At 45.8% G+C, this 23,078-nt stretch overlaps 1 protein-coding gene and 1 long non-coding RNA gene across 6 annotated transcripts; both read right to left on the bottom strand.

The window, feature by feature from the left end:
* Positions 1-83: 83 nt before the first annotated feature.
* Positions 84-3,959, bottom strand: cuedc2 (CUE domain containing 2). 4 transcript variants are annotated; one of them, XM_040178565.2, is made up of 9 exons: positions 3,757-3,959; positions 3,086-3,172; positions 2,852-2,995; positions 2,693-2,754; positions 2,360-2,481; positions 2,048-2,215; positions 1,902-1,966; positions 1,754-1,814; positions 84-1,649 (listed from the first exon to the last, which is right to left on the bottom strand). In XM_040178565.2, exons 2-9 carry the CDS (start codon positions 3,157-3,159, stop codon positions 1,503-1,505), a joined length of 843 nt encoding a protein of 280 aa, XP_040034499.1. In that variant the 5' UTR covers positions 3,160-3,172; positions 3,757-3,959; the 3' UTR covers positions 84-1,502. The 4 variants fall into 4 exon arrangements, with proteins under 4 accessions (XP_040034499.1, XP_040034500.1, XP_077960579.1 ...); XM_040178566.2 differs by having other exon boundaries at positions 3,086-3,167; positions 3,757-3,900; XM_078104453.1 differs by lacking the exon at positions 3,757-3,959 and adding an exon at positions 3,520-3,701 and having other exon boundaries at positions 3,086-3,167.
* A 1,122-nt stretch (positions 3,960-5,081) lies between these two features.
* LOC120820216 (uncharacterized) lies at positions 5,082-21,985 on the bottom strand. Of its 2 annotated transcripts, none has more exons than XR_013467915.1 (3): positions 21,647-21,966; positions 20,169-20,277; positions 5,082-7,761 (listed from the first exon to the last, which is right to left on the bottom strand). It is a non-coding gene; the product is annotated as an uncharacterized LOC120820216 (long non-coding RNA). The 2 variants fall into 2 exon arrangements; XR_013467916.1 differs by lacking the exon at positions 5,082-7,761 and adding an exon at positions 17,242-20,041 and having other exon boundaries at positions 21,647-21,985.
* Positions 21,986-23,078: the final 1,093 nt, after the last annotated feature.

The following is a 23,078-nucleotide window of genomic DNA, read 5'->3' as shown; positions in this document are numbered from 1 at the left end:
TCAAGGTTTGGGATCAAATATTCAGTGCTTTTTTTTAACGAACATCTTTCGTAACATGAGAACAATTCAAAGAATCCAATGTGAAAGATCTAAATGTTTACTACAAATTGTGCATCAGCAGTTTCTCAAAGCGTAGGTTAAAACTAAACAGCTTCATTTTGTAATTAACAATGATAGTTACACATAAACAACAAAAGAACTTTTCACCAAAACCATTGCTTATAAACAAAGATGGATGCAAAAGGAAACGCGTGTGACAACAGTATATTTGTTGGAAAAACACATTCATCATAATATACAACAAATAACCCAATAGTAATAAAAAATTCCACAGCAATTACAAGCAAAGCAAAATTCAAAACAGGAGTGAGATGAACGAGACCATGACATCGGACCACTTTGGTAACACATTTGTATAAAGAGGCCCTGAAAGCACCTCTTCACAAATACACAAGAGACTTTGTAAATCTAAACATCTATATCAAAAATAAAGAACGCTGTGGGAATGAACTTGAAAATCAGGTCCAACCGCAGCATTTTTGATCAACATTTATGGGTCAACCAGTAATCCAATTTATCACGACAAGAGATGGAGTGCTGTGATCGTATGTACTCTTGAAAATGTAATTTGATGGGCTGAACAAAATGTACTACCAATTCATTTATTGATGTTTTGCCATCAACTCAATTCTGGACAATTTTGTGCCACGTCAAGTCATGATTCATAAAGTAGTTTTTCATTTTAGAAATTCAAGAAAAATACAAAACTTTGCATCACACACATTTCCTTTATTGGCACTAAATGGTGTGATTCTAGAGGATAAAAACCAATCACAGCACATTTGGGTACTATAAACTACACCGCTTAGCACAACGTATCCAACAAAGAGACACTGCGCATCAAACCTTTAGGCGAGGACTGCTGTAGCTGCGTGCTGTACAAATGCTCATTAAAAATGTTTTAGATTTTAGAAATTAGTTTTCATTTAAAAAACCTTTAATAGCACAACAAATTGTCCAGATCACAATGCTTGGACAACCATTTAAACCACTTAAAATGCTCGGTATGCCTGTCAGATGGAAGAATAACTCGATACGGACATAAAAAGCAGTAGAGGAATCTACTGCACCACAAGATTTACGGAAAGACCATAGATTCACCTCTACGTCATCATGTCATGATTATGATGAAATTATGACAATATGATATTGTCTATTGGAAACCCGACCCCGCTTAACAACGGACGCGCTGAGATGGCAAAAAGGTGTTTCAACCACCTCACAAAAATATCACTACATGTTGAAAGCTTCACAAGTAACCAAAACTAATTCAATGATTTAACCAAGGCATGAGATGGTTATAATATTTAAGAAATAAGCCACTGACACTTATAAATATGTTCCTTTAGTAGGAAGAAAACCTAACATTTAAGCCTTAATAAATAAAATAATAAGTGTAAACAATATTTTCAGTTTCTGCTCTCACACTTTAGTGCTCGTCATCAATGGAATCTATACTTTCGTGCAGGTTTGAGGTTGACGTACGTCTTCTTCAGGTCCTCGGCTTCGTCTTTCTTCACCAGCTGATATCGCTCCCCTTTTGTGGTTACCACCTGGTTACCGTGGTACCGAACCAGCTTCTTTGGAGGCTGTAAAAATCACACCAGAATGCAAGTTGTATTGCATGAAACACATAGAATGTACATATAGTGCATGATATTATGTACATGGTGAATGAGAGAGCATAGCTCACATCTTTGGGGGCGACAGGCCGGTGGGTTTTCTTATCCTCCTCTCTGTCTACCAGCATGTACCTATGGAGACAACAATAGTCATACATGTAGAAACAACGGAGCGAGGCCAGCTGTGCTTTCCCAGGACAAAAGCAACCCCCAACTCACTTCTCAAGGATGCTCTCTTTAAGGTTCTTGTCTGCTCGCGAGGAAATGCTCTTCTCCTGGTTCACCTGAAGGCACAGGACACCATCAAATCAGACTGCTAACACACACAGTGGCAGTGTTCTTTTGTGTGCAGCAGAGACACCCACGTTATGGGGAGAGGGGCTGAGTTGGATGTCCCCCTCTATGATAAGGCGCACGGCCTCCCCCATGTCTCCTTTGGCGATAGACAGGGCGCTGCGAGCCTCAGACAGACCGCACTTGGGAAACATCTCCAGCAGGTGCTGCTCCTGGGACTCCCACTCGGACACCGGTAGCTGGACGCATGCACACGCTCACGTTAGCTTGCATTTCCATTAATGTGAACTACGGCTGTCGCCGATAAGGACACACAACCTGAATACGGTAAATCTTAATAATTAAAATAAGATTAAAGTGCTGCTGCATGCTGAGAGGATTACCTTGGCAGTGGCGCCCTCTGATTGTGTTTTATGGCACTGCGTTTTCCCTGGTGGCGGGTCGCAGGGCTGGGGGGTGAGTTTCAGGGAATTCTCTTCCGTCCTTGCCTTGGGCTCAACATTTTCTTCAAGTTTATAAAAAACGCAAATCAGCACAGAGTCCTATACAGGTTAAAGCGATGATCTACATGCAAAATGGGTGGCACAGCCCAATAATGTAAAGCAAGTAAGTAAAATATGCTTTTGGTATCATTAAAATGAAGAAACCTTGTGGAAAAAAGCTAGAGTGTCGCAGTGTGCATGTGTTCGAGATATAGAGTACTTCGAAACCACTACCTGAGGTCCGGGCGCTGGCTAGTTTGGATGCCAGATTGAACATCATTTCACAGACCTTGACGCTGGAAAATGACAATTTTTTGTGATAACAACAGATGATCATTCAATGTGAACAGCCAACATTTTAAAAAATGTATTTATTTAAATCTGTTTGTTTACCTGTCAATTTCGGCAAAGCCAGGTATGTAAGCCTCCAACATCTCCGCAAAGACCTCAACGTCAAAGTTCTCCTCCACACTGTGCTGAGAGCCGAGGTCCTCCAGGACTCCGGTGATGTAAGACAGGAGAACATCATCCAGGGTGCTGCGTTGAGTTGTAAAAAAAAAAAAAAAAAGCGGTTACCTTTAAAAAAACATTATATGCAACGATGCAAAATGGTGAGGACTCACTGACCTGAGATCGGCATCCGGAATGTAAGCCTGGATGAAGTCCTGCAGCGCGCTGTGGATGATCTTGTGGAGGTCCATGGCCACTGCTGTGCTGTGGAGAGCAAAACGCGCTGACATTTACCGAATGCCGTGACCCGACTTACCTCATCGGGCTCAGACGTAACGCGGCAATGTTACAAAAGTATTCGTTACGAAAGCTCGCTGGTGAAAACGTGCCGCGGCGCCTCACGCGGACGTTGACGACCTGAAGTTACGTCAACTTCTCAGTTAGATTTTTTTTTATTACAAACATTCAGGTCAGGCAGTTTGTACAGATACAAACATAAAACTCGACGAGGGCGTAAAGAAAGTTGATATGAAGGTAACGTTGTATAACAACTGCACCGTACGCCAGCTGGTTAACGTCATCAAAATAACATTTTTTCGCGGCACACTCACGTGCCGCTAATATTGATTCCGTTCTGCCGGTGGTGTCGTTGCATTAGAAAGGTTATTAATCAGCTAGCAGTTAGAGCTAGCTAGCGTAACGGTTCTTAGCTATCCAATGTTAGCACTAACGTGGGGTTTCCGTTAGCAACCGACAGCTGCTAGCCAGCTAACGCGCCATGCCACAACACGCTGCCTTAATGCGTCGCGACGACTTTAACTTGGCTTAAAAACCGGGTGAAAACTTACGGTGACAAGGTGTTATGGGGACATGAAGCGAGGTGCTTTCCCCCCCAGGTGTATTCGGGGACGTGCAGTGGTATCCGTGCTACTTGTTAGCACGATTCAAAACATTGGTACGTCATTTCCGCCGATCGTACGCAGCGTGGCTTCACGCAGATGTGATGTTGTGACTGTCTAGTAGCCATGTGTGCACAACGGATCCCGACAAGGAGGGCATGCGTGCTGAAAAGAGACAAGAAGATGAGCTGAGATTAAAAACTAGTCTATTATATTATCTATAATAACGATTTTGGTACCGATGATTTAATTCCGTTAAATCTCCCTAACATTCCGTTAAATAACATTGCTTGTTCTCCAATATGAGGATGTTCCGTTATGTGTGTTTTAAATAAGTTCATACTGGATCTCTTTTGGCCTTGGGACAATATGTTAAAATAGGCCACGTAGTGTTTTAAAAAAATATATTTTTGTCAATTTTAGAACCAATCAACTAATTAATTGTTACTTGGAAAATAATTTTAATAGCAGATTCATTGAAAATAGAAGTAATTGTTAAATGCTCATCTAAATTTAATTTACAGAAATCTGTGAACCATCAGGACTATCGTTAGTAGCTTGAAAATAATTTTCTCATTGCCTTTCCCCCTTCTATTTCAGTTTTATCTAAAAAGTGAGAATACTGCCTATCACCTGGTTAACACGTATTCACATAATACAAGTACAGTTTTTTTGTCCACATTTTTTTATATGTCATAACATTGTTTACAAACATCAATTTTCTAAGAAGAGCTTGGTTTTATGGTTTAAATATCAAACTATTTTAGACACAATTCTCTTGAAGATGTTAGTGCAGGAATATTAGAGGGTTAATATTTCCGCTTTTACAAAAAATGTATAGAATGCGATTGTTGATAAAACATCAGCAATGCGGATATGTCATAACAAGTAAAGGCAAATAGCAAAAAAGCTCCGCAATACATGTTTACTGCAGTTCAATGAAAGCTGCATGTGAAACACATGCTACTAATGCGTCCAACAGCTGTCCAAGGTAAAAAAAAACCTTTTGTAGAACTTTCAGATCTTCTTCATGTATTTCAGCTGTCATGAAATTAAGGCTGTTGCAGCTACATGTTTGAGATTCTTCCCGCACTAAATGAGGAAAGTTTCCGTGACCCTTCCCGACGAACTGTCTGAACATCAGTCGAGCCTACGTTAGGCCAGGAAACATTCTACTCTCACTCTGACATTATCTCATATCTTTTACCAGATCCATACATAGTTGATGACCGAGGTGTTATCTGAGGCAACATCAATGATGTCATCAGATCCTGCTCTCGGTTACCTCCGCCTGTGTTGGTATTATAGCAGATATGTAGCTGTGAATCATTAATGCCAATTCAATTGTTCCCCGGCTCCCTTGGCAGTGACTCTCGCCGGCTGTAGTATTTCACGGGGGTGGAAATATGGTACACAGGGCGGATAAAACGAGCGAGAACAATTCTCAACTTGGCTGAACTCTGTTTCAACTCTGAGCTCACGGCTAGACCAGCCGAGGTATCGGAGGAGAGCGCGCTAAATCTGCAGCAAAGGGGAGCATCTCGGTTTCCTCTGCAGACCCAACAACACGTACACCGGCGCTCAGATGCTCTCACTCAGAAGCATCGACACGCTGAAATATTACCTTCAATCTCGTATTCAAATTCTACAGACTCGAGCTTCAGGCAGTATTTGCTTACACACTCGCATCCAGAGCCAATTCTTGACTACACTGTCAAATTTAGCCCAAATCAATAATGAATGATCTAAAGGCCACCCTGGTTCCTGTTTAATCATGTTTCTCATACCTGCGAATGCAGAGTTCAGTGGTAAATATGAACTCATGCTGACAGGCCCACTAAAGCTGGAACAGGGATCTTTTTTCCCCCCCCTTTCTTTTTAACGGTTCCCCAAACAGAAGGTGGCAGCATTGAGTTATCGGTGCACTCAGGTGCTCGTGCACGTCTCTCCGACATGGTTCGCCCTGGACTTCTTCCAGTAGAAGCAGAACTCTAGAGCTATGTTGTGAATATCAGCTCACAGCATCTCTTGGGGATGAGAGACTCTTACTGACGTTTTCCAAAGAAGCCTCTTCCATCTGCAGCACGACTTGACGTTAAAGCACAGAGGTTCCGTGTGTGGAGCTCACCAATAACATCCTGGAGCGTGACTTTGGTTCTGTGCCGGGATCTCATGTTTCGGTGGAAGCAGGAGGTCATTTTTGCCGATTGATCACGGAGCAACAATTCAGACCGCCACAGTCGTTAATGTTTGGTACTTTTCACTGTCTTTCAGAGGAGAGGCTCCACATCTTAAGCAGTTCATGCTTTTGGAAAGAGATTTTAATTGTCAATGCACATGGGACGGTTCAGAGGTGAATTTATCTTCATTCAGAACCACTCAATGATTCATGTGAAAGTATTCTTTTGGGCGGTTTGTCTTGGTCCCAACGCCTTTAAACTGTATTACATGAAACAATAAGTCTGAGAGATTCAGCTTTATAATCATTGTATAATATCTGAACATGCACAATACGTCAAAACATTGTATACAAATGTCATATACCCTCAATTATAGCAAGGCATGTATTGTACCTTTAGCCTCAGGCAAGGTTAATAATAGCAATTGCCTTTCAGGGAGGCACAAACAATGTCCAGTATGGTTGAGTTAAAACGTTTTTGACAGAAAAGCTTTGATGGTTTTGTGAATCAATGTGAGAGTAAAACAGATGATTTTCTTGTAAAACGTATCAACCGTTATTTTGAAATGGACGTATTTTGTCCAAAGCACAAACTAATTAGTAAATTAACGCTTTTCCTTCTGATTTTTTGTCTGCTCTACAAAATCTCCAAGAGGTGTTTGGTTCAAACATAGAAGAAATCCTAAAAAAAAAACCTTGTACAAAGTCGTACATTACACATTAATAAGTTAGAGGAGGACGAACCGTAATATGTGCTAATGGTATGTTTACACATTTCCGCTACTATATGCCGGGGTACAATCAAGCATGTCATGCAACAATGTGGAGGCAGGGCACATAATGTGGATATTGTACTGGTGGCACAGATTTCCATTTTCACACAGACAATGGGGGCTGGGGGTTGGCGTCGGGGATGTCTGAGCGAGAGAGAGAAAAAAAGAAAAAAAAGATCACAATTCTCATCAGAGTCACCAAAACACTGAATGATTTCCTGCCAAATTAATTACCCTTTACCCAACTTTAGACAATAATGCTCGGAGCTGTCTGTCGAAGCAGTATTATTCTATTAGCGTTCGACTTCGCAGTTCAGCCAGAGTGGCTTCATATTTCGATTTAATTGTATTTTCTTACTGAATGTGTAGCATTGCATCCACAATAGAAAGGCACAAAATTATCTGATCCTTTCAGTTGAATCACCTGCGATGGGATCTGCACATTATTTGGAGAGAGAATTTGTTAAAAATGTTAAACACTTAACATATCATTCTTAAGCGTTACAAAAGGTGCATTTACAGAGTGAATTCAAGCACATTACAGTTTAATTAATTGAAACTTTTACAACATAAGGCTTCTTTCACAATTAAAACCCACCTCCAAATCCAATCTAAGCCTCACTAATCATTTCACCTCTCAGCTTGGTCTCGAAGGTCGTGTGATTCAAGGCGTCATTGTCTGCATTATCGCACCACAGTATTTGTGCAGTCAAAGTCGGCATGTTGATTTGAATTCTACGCGTACGTTATTTCACGAGGAGCTGCAGGTCAAGAGGGGCCGGCTTGCACGGTGGACAATGTTGGACGTTTTTTAGTCGCAGGTTTGCGGTAACAACAACGACCACGAAAGTTTCGTTCGGCGTCGCGAGTCACAGCAGATGGCCGCCAGCTTCGGTTGCTCTCAGGAAACGCGGCCGGTCTCCCTCGCGTCGGCCTGCGTCGCTTGGCTAAAACCCGCCCGTGGCATCCATCTTGTGTGGCCTCCCTCGCATTACCATTGATCTGAAGGAAATAAAGAGCACACGTGTTATTATATACAGGCCGGGGAAAAAAAAAACACCCCCTCACAGTGATCGAGTGAACGGGCCGAACGTGTGAAATATTGCCCCTCCGACATATTCCGTCTTCCTGTCAATAGCGCAGCCTTTGCCCACAACCTGGATCAATAGGGACTTATCTTTTCATGATAACACACAAACGATGTCGTCTGTCGTCTTTTTCCGACGTCGTGGTTCTGTTGCTGTTCCTCCCGCCTTTTTAAAGCCGTCCACACCGATGCAGCCGTCTCTTGTTTTTTTTTTTATTCTTTGTTTCTTTGTTTTATTCCTAAAGAAACAAAATTGGCGCGGGCCCGCTAGTCGGAGACATGGCAGTTACAAATTTACATGTTGGTTTTCTGGACGTTTCTCTGAAGCTTTTGGGGGTCTCTCATGTGTGAGACTGCTCAGCGGAGAGAAGACACCCCTCTGTAAAAACATCTGTTGTGGAAATGGCTGTCAGACTCCCTTTTGTGGGCTCCGTTTCTTCTTTGCGCAGAGAGTGTCATTTGTTTTGATCATTTATGTGGGTGAAAGCGTAATGATAAAAAGAAATCTGGTGAACGTACCCAAGCAGTCTACAGTTGGGCTGTTTATTTATTTTTTGTGATGGAAAGGGAACGTACTTCTCTGATTTAGTGGCTTTGTCGCGTGCACGTCGAAGCATGTCGTGAAACTGTGTTTTTCCGTGTAAAACTAAAAGAAAACAAAATCCTGCGACTGATACGGCAAAAGTTTTTCGAAATATTTAGCAAATAAAATGTCACTGAGTGTCAGGTCGCCACCCTCAGGAGGCGTCGGTGTGTTGGCACCAACCAGCACTCGAGGGGGCCGGACGTCAGCACGGAGGTGAGAGCAGGGCCCAGCTGCGTCTCATCCACAATCACCCACCTGTTGCTGCCTTCCAATCAGGGGAGGTATTTAGGAGCGGCCCCGAAGCCTCTTCCCCGCCGGATTGTTAGTCTTGTTTGTGAGTCAGACCGATAACTCAGGTCGAAGAACAGCAAGAAGTCAGAGGCCGCTGTTCTAAAACTAACCAGTGTCCTGTCTTCCTCTTTTCACCCAGGCACCTGAACGGGCCGCATGGCCCACGCACCTCCCCGGGAATCCCGCTCACTGTTTTTCCCCCACCTCTGGAATCCGGGACCGCCGTCACCACCCCGTCACCTCCTAGTCCGGTGCCTCCTTTTCACGAATAAAATACATGGTGACTAACAAATCTGCGTTTGGGTCTTTTCCAGTGGAGGCAATACGTGACAGAACAATCCGGCCAAAGACATGGACCCAGCAGATCTACAATCTGTCCGCGGGGCCGTCACCAATCAAGGAGCCCTGCTAGATCAACACAGCCTAGCACTTCAGGAGATCATGAAGGGACTACAGGAGCTCTCAACCAGTGTCGCCGGGATACAACACCGACTCAGCGCCCCGGTTGGTCCTCCGGCTCCGGCTCCAGATCCTGCTCAAACACCGCCAGTGCCAGTCCCTCCCTACCATCGGGAGCCACAGGTTCCTACCCCGGAGAGGTACGATGGCAACCTCGGCAGCTGTCGAGCCTTCCTACTACAATGTGGGTTGGTCTTCGACCAACAACCAACTTCATTCGCCACGGACGGGTCAAAGATTGCTTTTGTGATTGGACTGCTACGTGGAAAAGCCTTAGAGTGGGCCTCAGCGGTATGGGAGACACAGAGTAATGTGGCAAGTACCTACCCAATGTTCACCTCAGAGATGCGTAAATTATTTGACCACCCAGTGCGTGGTAGAGACGCATCCAAGAGACTACACGCGCTGCGGCATGGTACCCGAGGCGTCGCAGACTACGCCATTGAGTTCCGGACGCTAGCCGTTGAAAGCGGATGGAACGATGAGGCCTTAGAATCTGTTTTTTATAACGGATTAAGTAGCCAGATCAAGGACGAATTGGTTTCATACCCTGAACCAGAGACTTTAGAGGATCTGGTTCAATTGGCGATTCGGGTAGATAACCGATGCCGGGAGCGACAGAGAGAAAGGAGGCGCAGCGAGTCACCCCTCCCCCGAAGGGTAGCAACCTCATATTCTGTTGGAGGGGGACCTCCCAGGTACAACGCCAGATCACCAGCGGGGACCAACAATGAAGAGAGGCCCGAGCATGAGCCCATGCAACTAGGCCGATATCACCTTGACGAAGAGGAGCGGCGGCGCCGGTTTGACAACAACAGCTGTCTTTTCTGCGGGCTACAAGGACACTACCGTTCCTCCTGTCCTCGGCGCTCATCAAACAGGAGGGCTCGCTAGATGTGGAGAGAATACTAGCGAGCCAAGTACCCATATCTCCCAACCCCCGGCCCAGAGCACCACTGCACGCCACGCTCTCAACAAAAGGTCAGTCTTTTCGATTTCAAGTTTTAATCGATTCTGGGGCAGACGACAGTTTTATTGATGCTGATGTGGTGAGACAACTGGGCCTCAACACCACTCCTCTGGAGGGGGCTGTTGAGGCTGCTACTCTTGACGGCAGGCTGCTGGCCAGGATCACCAGCCGAACCGAGCCCGTTAAGCTATTTATTTCAGGTAACCACCAGGAAGAGATCAGCCTGTTAATTATTTCCTCCCCTAAGATTCCGATCGTTCTAGGACTTACGTGGTTGGTTAAACACAATCCGGTAATCGACTGGCCAGAGGCTAGGATAACCAACTGGAGTAAGTTTTGTCATGCTCATTGCCTGCGGTCTGCAAGTCCGAGACTAGAGAACAGCCAGGGATCCACCCAATGCGCGGCTGACCTATCCCTCGTCCCCACTGACTACCATGACCTGGGGGAGGTTTTCAGTAAGAATCGGGCCTCATCACTTCCACCTCACCGCCCGTACGACTGCGCGATTGAATTAAAGTCTGGTTCCACGTTCCCCAGTAGTCGTCTGTACAGCATCTCTAAACCGGAACGGGTAGCCATGGAGAAATACATTAAGGAGTCGCTCGCCGCCGAGCTCATCCGTCCCTCTTCGTCTCCATTGGGAGCAGGTTTTTTTTTTTGTCACCAAGAAGGACGGTTCCCTCCGGCCATGTATTGACTATCGCGGTTTAAACGAGATAACCATCAAGAATAAGTATCCGTTACCACTCATGAACGAGGCCTTTGATGCACTTCAAGGGTCCACAATCTTCACTAAGTTAGACTTGCGTAATGCATACCACTTAGTGAGAATTCGTAAGGGAGACGAGTGGTTGACAGGATTTAACACACCGTTGGGGCATTTTGAATATCAAGTCATGCCGTTTGGATTGACTAATGCCCCAGCGGTATTTCAGGGGCTGGTTAACGACGTGCTCAGAGACATGTTGGGACGTTTCGTATTTGTGTATCTTGATGACATCCTCATATTTTCTAGAGACCCCACCGAACACATTCAACATGTCCGCCTGGTGCTACAACGTCTCCTGGAGAACAAATTATATGCCAAAGCGGAGAAATGTGAATTTCATGCCGACACTGTTTCATTCCTGGGCTACGTCATTTCTGAGGGACAGGTGAGGATGGATCCAGCTAAGGTGGAGGCAGTACTTGGATGGCCTAGGCCCGACACGAGAAAGCAACTTCAGAGGTTCTTAGGGTTTGCTAACTTTTACCGACGGTTTATTCGGGATTACAGTAGTGTCGCCGCTCCCCTTACTGCACTTACCTCCTGTAGCAAACCCTACGTGTGGACCCCAGAAGCAGAGGGGGCGTTTGGGGAACTCAAGAGGCGGTTCACGTCTGCTCCCATCCTTGCCCAACCTGATCCGTGCCGGCAGTTTGTTGTCGAGGTGGATGCCTCTGACGTGGGGCTGGGAGCGGTGTTATCCCAACGCACCGCGACGGACGGTAAGCTCCACCCCTGTGCTTACTTGTCGCGTCGGTTGTCCCCGGCCGAGCGCAATTACGATGTGGGCAACCGTGAGCTACTGGCCGTCAAGGTCGCCCTAGAGGAATGGCGTCATTGGTTGGAGGGTGCGGAACTACCGTTTGTGGTTTGGACAGACCATAAGAATCTCGAGTACATCCGGTCAGCGAAACGCCTCAACTCACGTCAAGCCAGGTGGGCCCTGTTTTTTGGACGTTTTTCCTTCTCCCTGACTTACAGACCTGGATCACGTAACACCAAACCAGACGCCCTATCTAGAGTGTTTTCCAGAGAGGAGGAGGGGCGAGAGCCGGACACCATCGTCCCCAAACACTGCTTGGTCGGGGCAGCCCTGTGGAGAATAGAAGACGAGGTAACCTCTGCCCTCAGAGTCAACCCGGGGCCAGGTAATGGGCCTCCGGGCCGGCTATTTGTGCCAGATAATGTGAGAACTAATGTCCTGCAGTGGGCTCATGGCTCAAGGCTGACGTGCCATCCCGGAGTGGCTCGGACCATGGCATTTCTAAGGAGACGGTTCTGGTGGCCAACCATGGCTGACGACACAAAGGGATACGTCGCAGCTTGCCAAGTGTGCGCACAAAATAAGGTATCTAATAGACCTAGCGTCGGATTTTTACGCCCCCTGCCCATACCACGACGCCCATGGTCTCATGTGGCACTGGACTTCGTGACCGGACTACCCCCGTCAGAAGGTAACACAGTTGTACTCACCGTGGTTGATCGTTTCAGCAAGTATGCCCATTTCGTTCCACTCCCCAAGCTCCCGTCAGCAAAGGAGACGGCCTCTATCCTTGTCAAGGAGGTGTTTCGCATACATGGGTTGCCTTGTGACCTGGTCTCGGACCGGGGGCCCCAATTTTCCTCGGCTGTCTGGAGAGCCTTCTGTAGGGCCATTGGGGCCACAGTCAGTCTGTGCTCGGGATACCATCCACAGACCAATGGTCAGGCAGAGAGAGCTAACCAGAAACTGGAGATATCTCTTCGATGTCTAGTGTCTGCTAATCCCGGGTCCTGGGCCTCCCAAATCTACTGGGCAGAATATGCGCACAACACCTTGCCCTCTTCCGCAACAGGTATGTCCCCTTTTCAATGTTTGTACGGCTATCAACCTCCCCTTTTCCCATCCCAGGAGAGAGACATCGCCGTGCCCTCCGTACACAGTCACATCCGTCGCTGTCACCGAACCTGGCATCGAGTCCGCGCGGCCTTGCTCCGCTCCTCTGAGCATTACCAACGGCATGCCAACCGCCACCGGACGGCCGCCCCGACCTACAAAGTAGGTGACAAGGTCTGGCTGTCCACTAAAGACCTTCCACTGAGGACGGAGTCTAGAAAACTGTCTCAGAGATTCATTGGCCCGTTCGTAATTGAAGGGGTCATCAACCCGGTTGCGGTCCGATTGAAGTTACCTAGGTCCCTTCGTGTTCACCCCACTTTCCACGTGTCCCGTCTTAAACCGGTCCTCCTCAGCCCCCTCCTGCCCCCTCCCCCGCGACCCCCCCCACCACGGATCATTGACGGTGCTCCGGCTTACACAGTGCGTAGGATTCTGGACTCCAGACGCCGGGGCCGGGGAACCCAATACCTAGTGGATTGGGAGGGTTTTGGTCCAGAGGAGCGGTGCTGGATTCCCCGCCGCCAGATCCTGGACGCCGTCATGGTGAGGGACTACCATCGCCGTCGGCCAGACAGGCCTGGTGGGGTGTCTGGAGACACCCGTCGGAGAGGGGGTACTGTCAGGTCGCCACCCTCAGGAGGCGTCGGTGTGTTGGCACCAACCAGCACTCGAGGGGGCCGGACGTCAGCACGGAGGTGAGAGCAGGGCCCAGCTGCGTCTCATCCACAATCACCCACCTGTTGCTGCCTTCCAATCAGGGGAGGTATTTAGGAGCGGCCCCGAAGCCTCTTCCCCGCCGGATTGTTAGTCTTGTTTGTGAGTCAGACCGATAACTCAGGTCGAAGAACAGCAAGAAGTCAGAGGCCGCTGTTCTAAAACTAACCAGTGTCCTGTCTTCCTCTTTTCACCCAGGCACCTGAACGGGCCGCATGGCCCACGCACCTCCCCGGGAATCCCGCTCACTGTTTTTCCCCCACCTCTGGAATCCGGGACCGCCGTCACCACCCCGTCACCTCCTAGTCCGGTGCCTCCTTTTCACGAATAAAATACATGGTGACTAACAAATCTGCGTTTGGGTCTTTTCCAGTGGAGGCAATACGTGACACTGAGCAAACGTTTCCTATACGTTGGTGTACAGCGGAAAGCTGCTTAAAGATCAAAGAACAAATGCAGATTATTATTTTATGATGTGGTGATGTTCATCACGTATGGAAGAAGCCATTGGAAAACAGAACTTTGCATTGTTTCTTTTAGTTTAGAGGGATTTCATTTTGGGCCACTTCTCTTTACCCCCCCAACTGTTCTCATTCATTCGGTCCGATTTTATAAGTGAACGAGGCGGTTTGTGTAATTTAAAACCAAGCAAACAAGTAGAATACAGCATTAGTAGGTGATAAGGATAAGCGGTTGCAGTCTTGGCGTTTGCAATCTATTGGCAACAAAATGCTTTGTGCTCTGACTTTCTCTCAGCGAGGCCTTGGGGGAGGCGACCTCACTGCCCCCACCTCTCCCCCACCCTCTCCCCCCCCCACACAGGAAGGGTTTTTAGAGCACCTGTCCAGTGGTGCCACAAGGCACATCAGCTCTACGTACACGCAGGTCAGCCGCCATTTATCTCAACCAGTCAAGATGCTCTTTCTGCTAATTCCCTCTCACTGCTCAATAGTACTTTTATTATCAATATTATTATCATAAAGCCAATTCATTCTAAAATAGTTCAGCGCTTTGTATAAAATGATTAAGAAACACTGCAGATAAGAAAGGTTTGAGACAATGTATTTCCCCGTATGTGCGTTTTAATGTGTTTTTAGAGGCTCGATACCACAAAAAAAAATCACTGCTTTGTTGAATGATTGATGCTAATTAGGGAATTTGTGAAAGCAAATTGTGACGGCTAGATAATCCAGCCAGAATCTCAAAGTAACAAGTACAACATCCAGCCATATAACTTTGACGATGTCGTCTTATAGCAGGGTTACACTGTGTTGGAGATGTTTTCATGTCTTTTCAAGCACACCGTGTTCGGCATGAGGCTCTTTCTTAGTTCGCACACGGGCTGAAAAAAGAACGTCACATGGGTTTACAGTGGGAATCCTGGTGTTATACTAAGTCTTGAAGTTATGTCAACGATGTATCCTACCACATTCAGGTGTTCTCTATAAAAACAGGTAAATAACGTTTGAATGAAATATGCTTAAAAAAAATATCTTTACTCATCTGAACAAAATGAAATTGTCTATGAGTTCTGGTCTCAAGGGTTGTAAAATACATTCGATTCGGTCCATAGCAGCCGGATCCCTACACGATTAACACGGTGCCTGTTTGTGAAATGTCCTGCGGAACAGGTGAGTGTTTGAGCGGAGTGACACCCCATAAACTGGCTGATAACCTGCTCCTGTGTCTTCTTATCCGTCTTCCAGACGATCCCAGGTCCCTGAGCACGCTGTCGCTTCCCCTCGGGCCCCATTATCAGATCCCCTCCGCGGGCCCCCAGCAGCCGCAGTTATTGTGGAAGACTTTTATAGCCCCGTGATGTTTGTGACAACACCAGCTCTTATGAGTGAGTACATTTGCTCTTTCCTTTTTTACTGAAAAGCTTCCTCCTCATTTTCTCCCTTTTTCCTCATCTAACTTCTGACGAATCCTTATTGAGGTACTTAATAATTAACAACACACCTGAAACATGTTTTTTTTTTACTTACTAACTCAAGTTCTCAGTGGCTATTGTAGCTTGATAATAAAATTAAGATAAAAAGAAAAAGGTCAAGGTAAATAAACTACTATTGAAGTGTTAGTGTTGAGGTTATTTACAAATATGGCCTCATTAATCAGCCTTTTTCAATCGTGTTTCAGCACTCGCACTGTCTGTGGCGAACGTGTTATCTCCCTCTGCCATTCATGTACACATTTATTGGATTCCAAGTCTCTGGGATCAATCTTTTGGCCACCAGAGGAGCATAACTAATGGCAACATTAGAATGCCTTTGTGAGAGCGACTGGCCGGATGCGGGTTAACCAAGCAGGAAATAATCTAGGCTTTTATATCCTGCATGAACGGCCATAGGATATGCTGAGAATAAATTAATCCCCCCCCCCAAAAAAAAATTTCAGCAGTGAGGTTATCTTTTAACAGGCGGTTTGTTTGGCTGCTTTTATTTTCTCCTTGAAGGGAGGTTAGTTTTCTCCCCGTACGCACACATTTGGAATTTCTTGACGGATAATGACGTCATCTTAACGCTCAGCCAGGGTCAGACGATCCATTCTGTCGCTGACCGCAGGTCCAGACGGCCCTTCCTCTGCAGAGACCTTTTCCCTTCCTTTTAAAGACCCACTTCTATTTTTCTGTTGTGCCCAAACAAGGATTTTATAAAATGGGTGACATCGCCACACAAGCTGTCTGCCGAATCCCCCTTAATTAAAGTGACGTTTAAAGCCTTCCTCAGACACTAATAAACCCCCTCTCCATTAAGATCCTCCTAATTACTGCGTGCAAAGGAAAGGGGGACACACACAGACAGACAGTGTGGAGGTAAGCCTGCTGGCATTTGGCCCCATAAGCTGAGCGCCACACAAAAGAAAATGTCCCCTGGGTTACCCATCCTACAAGAGAGACTCCTTTTTTTTTTTTTTCAACCCCCTCCCCCCCTCTCGTTGTTTTCTTCTTTATGAATGAACGTATATGACATGTGGGGCTGGGAGTGTCCATTGATGGAGCTGGTGGAATGTGTGAATAAGGGGCTTTGAATGAGGCATGAATCACAGCCACCTGATTAGTCATTAAGTAGTCTTTTGACGTTACCATTGTTTTAATGTGCATGGTGGAAGTGAGAGTGCTGTCATCTATAGACACCCGTTCAGTCAAGTGAGGCTGATTAGGAAAGATAGATATTTAGTGAAAATTGAGCGATGCGGAGAATAAGAAGGAGTTCGTTATCAAGTACTTTTCCTGGAGAAACTTTGGTACCAGCTGACAAATAAAAAATAAATAAAAATGTGCATTCATTTATACATCTTGCTGTTGGATTCTAGCCCCATGTTCGACCAGCTCAGCTTTATAGTGGCTCCAATTCATGCGGGAAAGAGAATCGCATATTATTACACGTCACAGTGAGCCACAAGTACAACAGCGCGTGGACAGTCACCGCAGCTACGGTGGCACAGGCGTGCCCAGAAAGGTTAAACGTGTTTGGTTCATGTCCTGGTCTGCAGATTAATGATATTAACGAAGTTTCCATTAGTCGTGCAACTGGGGGAGACATGGGCGTCCATGCGGAAAGCCGCATGACCGAGGCAGAGATAAGAGAAAATGAAATACGTCTCGGTGCAGACAGGAGGGGCCAGGAAGTGCCACTCCAAATTAGCCGCAGGCCCAGTTTGTTGTTACTTCATTAACCCAGAAGCCCCGGGAAAAATAAAAAGAGGGGTCACAACCTTAAACAACGGGGAGGCCTGAAATCCGCAAGGAGAGGCTCCTTCTTTAGCTGCAAGTATTGACACAATACCGACGAGTGTTTATAGGGAAAGTTAAAGGAGTCCAGTCAGCATGACCATGTTACAGTGTCCTCATTATTTGATCCATTCGGTTTATGTTCGTATTGTTTTATTATTTTTGCTCCAGTGTCTTGTAAACCATTACGATTGGTCACTGCTTGGTTTAAGGTTAATGATCAACTGCTCGTTTAAAGATACTTGTACGTTTCTTTAAATTCAACCTTTAATGCTACTCACTCCAGTCTTGGCCAACATCGTCGGAAAAGAGATCAAACAATCATTCAATCTGTCCGACTGATACTTGTGATGATTATGAAAACAGGTTAATCATTAAAAATGTCACATTGTACTTAACTTGTCTTTAAATCACAACGTCCAACATGTCAGTGAAATATATGACATTATTGTTCTGACTTCTGGTGCATGAATCACTCCAAAAAAAACCTGCCTGCTAAGAAACTCGAAAAAATACACTAGACCACAGCATCAGTAGATGTGCTGCCAATGGAAATAATATAAGGTGTAACGGGGTCATCAATATTTTACATTGTGCAGTGCTCGTCCCTCTCTAGGACTCGCTGGTGGGGCGCTTCAAAACAAAGAGTGGAGTTGTATAATGCCGTCCCTGTTGTTGTAAGGCGAGCTGTGCAGTGGCAGGGACTTTATTAAGAGTGTTTGGTTACAGACCCTTGGAAGGAGGGCTATTGTATTCTCACCCCTTCCCCGGCAAATATACCTCCGCTGCTCTCTTGCTTTCTACACGGTTCACAACAAACAGGCCCGATGGCGGCTGCAGTGAGTGTCGGTAAAAAGCTGCAGTTATCGGTATTCCTTTAACAAGTCTTTCAAATCAATGGCCATACATTTTTATTTTCTTAAAAAGTAAACAAACTTTGTCGTCACTACTGTTTTTTTTTTTTTCTTTCCATCTCTCCCTGTCCCTCTCTGACACAGACACACACACACTTACACACCGATACCTGCTCAGCAACGTGGATCAGCAGCAGCTGACTTGGCTATAAAGTCCGTGTCACAGGTAGACGCAGGCAGGGTCCAGCGAGCGTCTACTGAGGCTGCCGACACGTCTGCCTGCTTGATTTCACCTGGTAACTGAGCATGTAGTATTTACTTCTCGGGCGAAATGCAATCAGCGGCTGGTAGCTGGCAAGGAAGCAGTGAGCCTGCCACGAGGCGCAGCTTGTTTCTCCCCCTCAGAAAGTAAGGACCAGTTAGAGTTGGAAGAACTGAGAGAGGGGGAAATGCATTGTAATTGTTGGACAACTTGCATGTTTTTTTTATGTTAAAGTATCAACTACATAAATAAATTAAGGAAATTATTGAAACCATCTTTACCTTCTATTTTTTCCAGTTTTCTGAAGTTTTACTATTATCATTTTATTCTAGAATTATAATAGAATAGTAGTTGCAACACCTAAACACCTAAAAGCAGCTCCATGGTGTTCTTACCATTATTTTAAACCAATTCCCCTCAACATTTAATTCCAAGGCAATGGTTATAATACAATTGCAGTTGAAGGTGTAGCTCAGACTACAAACAAAACAGCCTAATGCAGGATGATTGAACTGAGAATTAAATGCAGGTTTCATTGCTGACGAAACAGAACCATGTGAATTCCTGCAGATAAACGCAGCAATGAGACCGCTGAGGTTCCTGCGGTAGAGCGCTCCGCTGTGCGCGTACAAACATTAACATCCTCGAGACAAGAGTCACCTCTCTAATCTGCCTGAAGAAGTGCGTGGAGAGGCCTTTTATCCCGCCCCGCTTTAGCCGGTTGCTCACAGAAGAGCCGTTTACCTCCACTAATGGAGAGTGAGTCTTTCACCAGCGCCGGTTTGCCTCTCAGCCCTCTGAAAGACACTTCGCCAGAGAGGAGACATTAGGAAAACTAGGTAATCTGGAGTATTCTGTCTGTGTCTACCCAGGGAGTGGAGCGAGCTCCTTGGTGCCTCCTCAAGAGGCTTCTCCTCACTGCAGTTATACAAGTGTTGGATCAGCACTTTAGGCGCTCTGATGGAGACAAAGTGGTGAAACAAATCAGTGCTTAGTCTTTTTGGTCATTGTTTGAGTTTGAAGCCTTGAGTTTCAAATTATGTTGGTGATATTGTATCCTATTATATGCCAACATCATGGTAAATGTTCAGAATGACTGTGTCAACATGTCGATGTTTTGCAGTTATGAAATTAACCGTTCTGATCTCAGCGCGTTCGTTAAAACTTGCAAGTTAACCATAAACAGAAAGTACAGTTAATGCCAATGGGAATCTCATGGAATACGTTTTGCAGTTCAGAAATAAACCTGATGATGGCGCTGCATGAAAAGTTGAGGGGCTATCAGAGTTAATACAAAATGTCCTGAGGGGAACAGGAATGTCCCAAATGGGGTCTTGCGACAGACTGATATTGACCGTGTTATTTAGAAATTAAATATTTAAATCATGTTGATAATACACACAAGATACTATTGTATAAGTAATTCAGTAGATATCTTAAGTCCAATTGGTTACGATCTGATATAGGTGTGAATGGGTGAATGACATGTAGTGTAAAAAAGCGGTTAGAATGTTAGGCAGACTAAAATAGCGGCATACAAACGCAAATCCGTTTCCTGCCCAGTTTTGCAACAACGCACAAAACACAGGTGTCGTACAAAACAAATCCTGCAAAAACAAGCCAGTGACAAAACAAATGCATTCTCTTCTTCTTTGGCGCTCAATTCTCTCTGTAGCCTCTGTAGAGAAAGCAAATTATTGATTTTAGAGCAGCGGACAATAAAGGCTGAGTCTCCCCTAAAATGGGCTGATAAAACCGAGAACAGAAGCCCTATTACAATCACAACCAAGTCACTGTTAACGTACCTTTGTTTGTGAAAGTGGAGGCCTTTAACCTCCCAGACACTCCGTCTTTACTTATCGTTTATGGAGCAATCCTACTGTGTCAGGAGCGCCAGAACAAGGTCATCAGTGCCTGCAACCAGAGTGACCTGTTGTTAAAGATGGGACCAATAAACACAGGAAGAACTAAGAGAGATTGGGGCTAATCAGGGACACACAATGGCAGGTGGCTGGCAGGTTAGAATGAGACAGAGAAAAGCTGTGTGTTGGAGATCAGACGATTGAAAGGGGGGGGGAAAACATTTAAATGGAATTGGTCATTGCAACAAAATGGTTCAGTAGGCAAAGTGAAAAGTACCCAACAAAATGCTCACACAAATGTGGCCACAGAGCATGCATGCATGTAAAACAAAGACACGCACACACACACACACACACGCGCTTGTGTGTCAGTGGGTACGACAGATGCCGTATGGACTCTTGTATTGTCAGCTGTAAAGGAGGGCCCCCGAGGGTCTCGGCGCTCTGACAGCACACCAGGGATCAGCTGTGACACAGTGACACCGAATCCCCTCATGTCACACACCACTCCGTCCCAACGCCACCGTGCCCGTGCGAGTGCGTACGAATGCGCGTCGTGGGGTTTTAGCAGATATCTTCATGTCCGTAATATGACATACGTCTGCCACAATGATAGCCCCCTTTTTTTTCCCCCATCGCTTCGCCATCTAAAGTGAGGTGTTTTATCACACGGCCTTGTGGGGGATAGTTGGCGTGTGCTGCGGGTTGCACTGCTCATGTTTGGCCAGTTGAGGCCATGCTTTCCTCAGGGTGAGCCAACATACTCTGTCCCTCTGGTCCTTTCCCCGCAGCTGTACACGCGAGCCATGAAATTGGAGGCGTTTCCAATCATCCTGCATTCTATACGTCTTGGGCAGCAGTGGAAAGTAAAAATGTGTTTATCATTTCTTTGTAGAATATATCTTTTTTTTCTGCACAACATATAGCTGGATTGTTTGAGAAAATAAGATGCTCGCCACACTTGCTTCTTGGAGGTCAATGCGGCAATATTTTCGAATTCTGTATTGCGCTATTCTTTATAAAATGGCCGTGTAGCGGCAATAGTTTTACACTTTTACTTACAGTTTGTAACGTTTCTAGTATTGGATTGTTAATTTGATTTGTGGTCAGGACAGGGCTTTGAACAAAGACATTCAGGGTCGGCTCAATCTTTTTATGTCCTAAGAAAGAATCATTCAAAAACAGCAGGTTACTGTTAGTTGTTTCTTAACTTAAGAGGCCATTTAAGTGGACTAAGATATGTTTGATATAGCAATTTGGAATTCCTCTAACAGTATTATCAACCAAAAAAACAGGTTGTTCCATGTGCCATTCTGGTCAGCCTCTTTCCAGGTGCGGACCCTCTCCTCTGAAAGCCCCCGTGAGCCTGTCAAATAAGTAAAGCCGGGGAGATGTGTGGCCCGTGAAAGGGATATGCTCACCCTGCAGTTGGCGCAGAGACGCTCCTTTGTTTTCCTGGCATGTCTCACATACTTTCAGAGCCCAGATAAGCCCCAGCGCCATGAAACACTGCTTTATGTTTGGCCTCGGTAACGCACCAGGGAGGGCAGAGTGGACTCGGAGGAGAGACCAGTCCGTGAGCAGGTAATATGTCCTCACTGTCGCACCTTTTATTAAAGGGACAGACACATAAATATGAGCCCAGGTTCTGTTGTCCTGCTGAAAAAATACTCCCATAACCAAACCGGACCCAAGTTTAATTGTTCTTCCCTCTAACTCCTTCCCTGTCACTCATGTTTCTGTTATTTCCTTTCTTCTCTGAAGAGAAGGGGGGGGGCAGTGTTTGGTGGTGGTGGGTGGGGTAGGAGCGTAGGGAGGCGGGGGCTTGGCTGTTTCCTGAAATCGGATTAGCAGCTACTCTACACTTAGATTGCAGGAACTGGGGCTTTAGTTTAGCCCAGCTCAGGACCACCCAATGGGTAAACAGGTACATTACTGTGGAGCCAAAATGAAAGTGAAGGTGAGGGGATCCAGGATAAAAAAATACTCATGAGAGATACAGAGGGAGTGAAAGAAATACGGGACTAGCCTGCAGGCTGTTGAAAGTGGACTCCTTCGTCTGGTTAATCTGAAATTAATTCCAAAAAATGCTCCAGGATGGGGTGGAAATTACTGCAATTAAACAAACAAAAAAGTAAAAAATGCCACAACTAACTTTTTTCCAATTTATTCCAAACTACCAATTTGTGAACTTCCTCATTTCTGAACCAACTCTCTGGACTTTCACAAAAGAGCCACGTATCGCGCTCGCAGCCCTCCCCGCTCTATCTAAACCTCACACTGTCATGCTGCTGCCACTGCATCCCACATAAAAAACCTCCCGAAAATTAGTTTTTGGCAAACGGCTCGCAAACACATTCTCCTGTCTGCTGCAAGCCACCAAGGCTTTGTTAGGCAGGCCTGCTCTGAGCCCACAGCCTTCAAGACCCCCATTATGCAGCAGGACTCAGCGGGGCAGAAAGAGCAGGAGTGTTTTCGCCAGTCATGTGGGCATACAGGCATTATACACTCTTCAGTGGCACTGTAGATATTTTGTGAGTCTAACAAACAGAGGGGAGGCCTGCAAAGGCTGCAAGAAGTTTTGATAATTGGGAGTTATATAAGTTCCCAAATCCTCACGGGAGGATTTTAAGTTTCTACGCCTCCTTTTCTCCCCCACTGTGTGTTTTGAAAAGCTTCGTGCGAAGGCCCCACTGCGAAGGTGACAAATACTTTGAGAAGAATAGTTGTGTAAAAGGTTACAGGAATACAGTCAAGTGCTCATGAAGAAGAGTCTCTAATTGCCTATTTTGCTGAGGCTTTGCCGAGCCGTGTTTTGCAAATGAAATAACAGCTCTTGCACATTTGTGCATT

Source organism: Gasterosteus aculeatus, chromosome 6, assembly GCF_964276395.1.
Source record: "Gasterosteus aculeatus chromosome 6, fGasAcu3.hap1.1, whole genome shotgun sequence".
Taxonomy (NCBI): Eukaryota; Metazoa; Chordata; class Actinopteri; order Perciformes; family Gasterosteidae; genus Gasterosteus; species Gasterosteus aculeatus.
The sequence above is the reverse complement of the archived record's forward strand: the minus strand, read 5'-3'. Positions and strand labels throughout refer to the sequence as shown.

Excerpts from the sequence above, each read along its gene's own strand:
- cuedc2 (XM_040178564.2), bottom strand. The coding sequence starts at position 3,563 with ATGCAACGACACCACCGGCAGAACGGAATCAATATTAGCGGCAC. Across the intron at positions 2,996-3,085 it reads ATTCCGGATGCCGATCTCAG|CACCCTGGATGATGTTCTCC; the intron begins GTCAGTGAGTCC and ends AACTCAACGCAG. Across the intron at positions 2,216-2,359 it reads CAGAGGGCGCCACTGCCAAG|CTACCGGTGTCCGAGTGGGA; the intron begins GTAATCCTCTCA and ends GCATGCGTCCAG.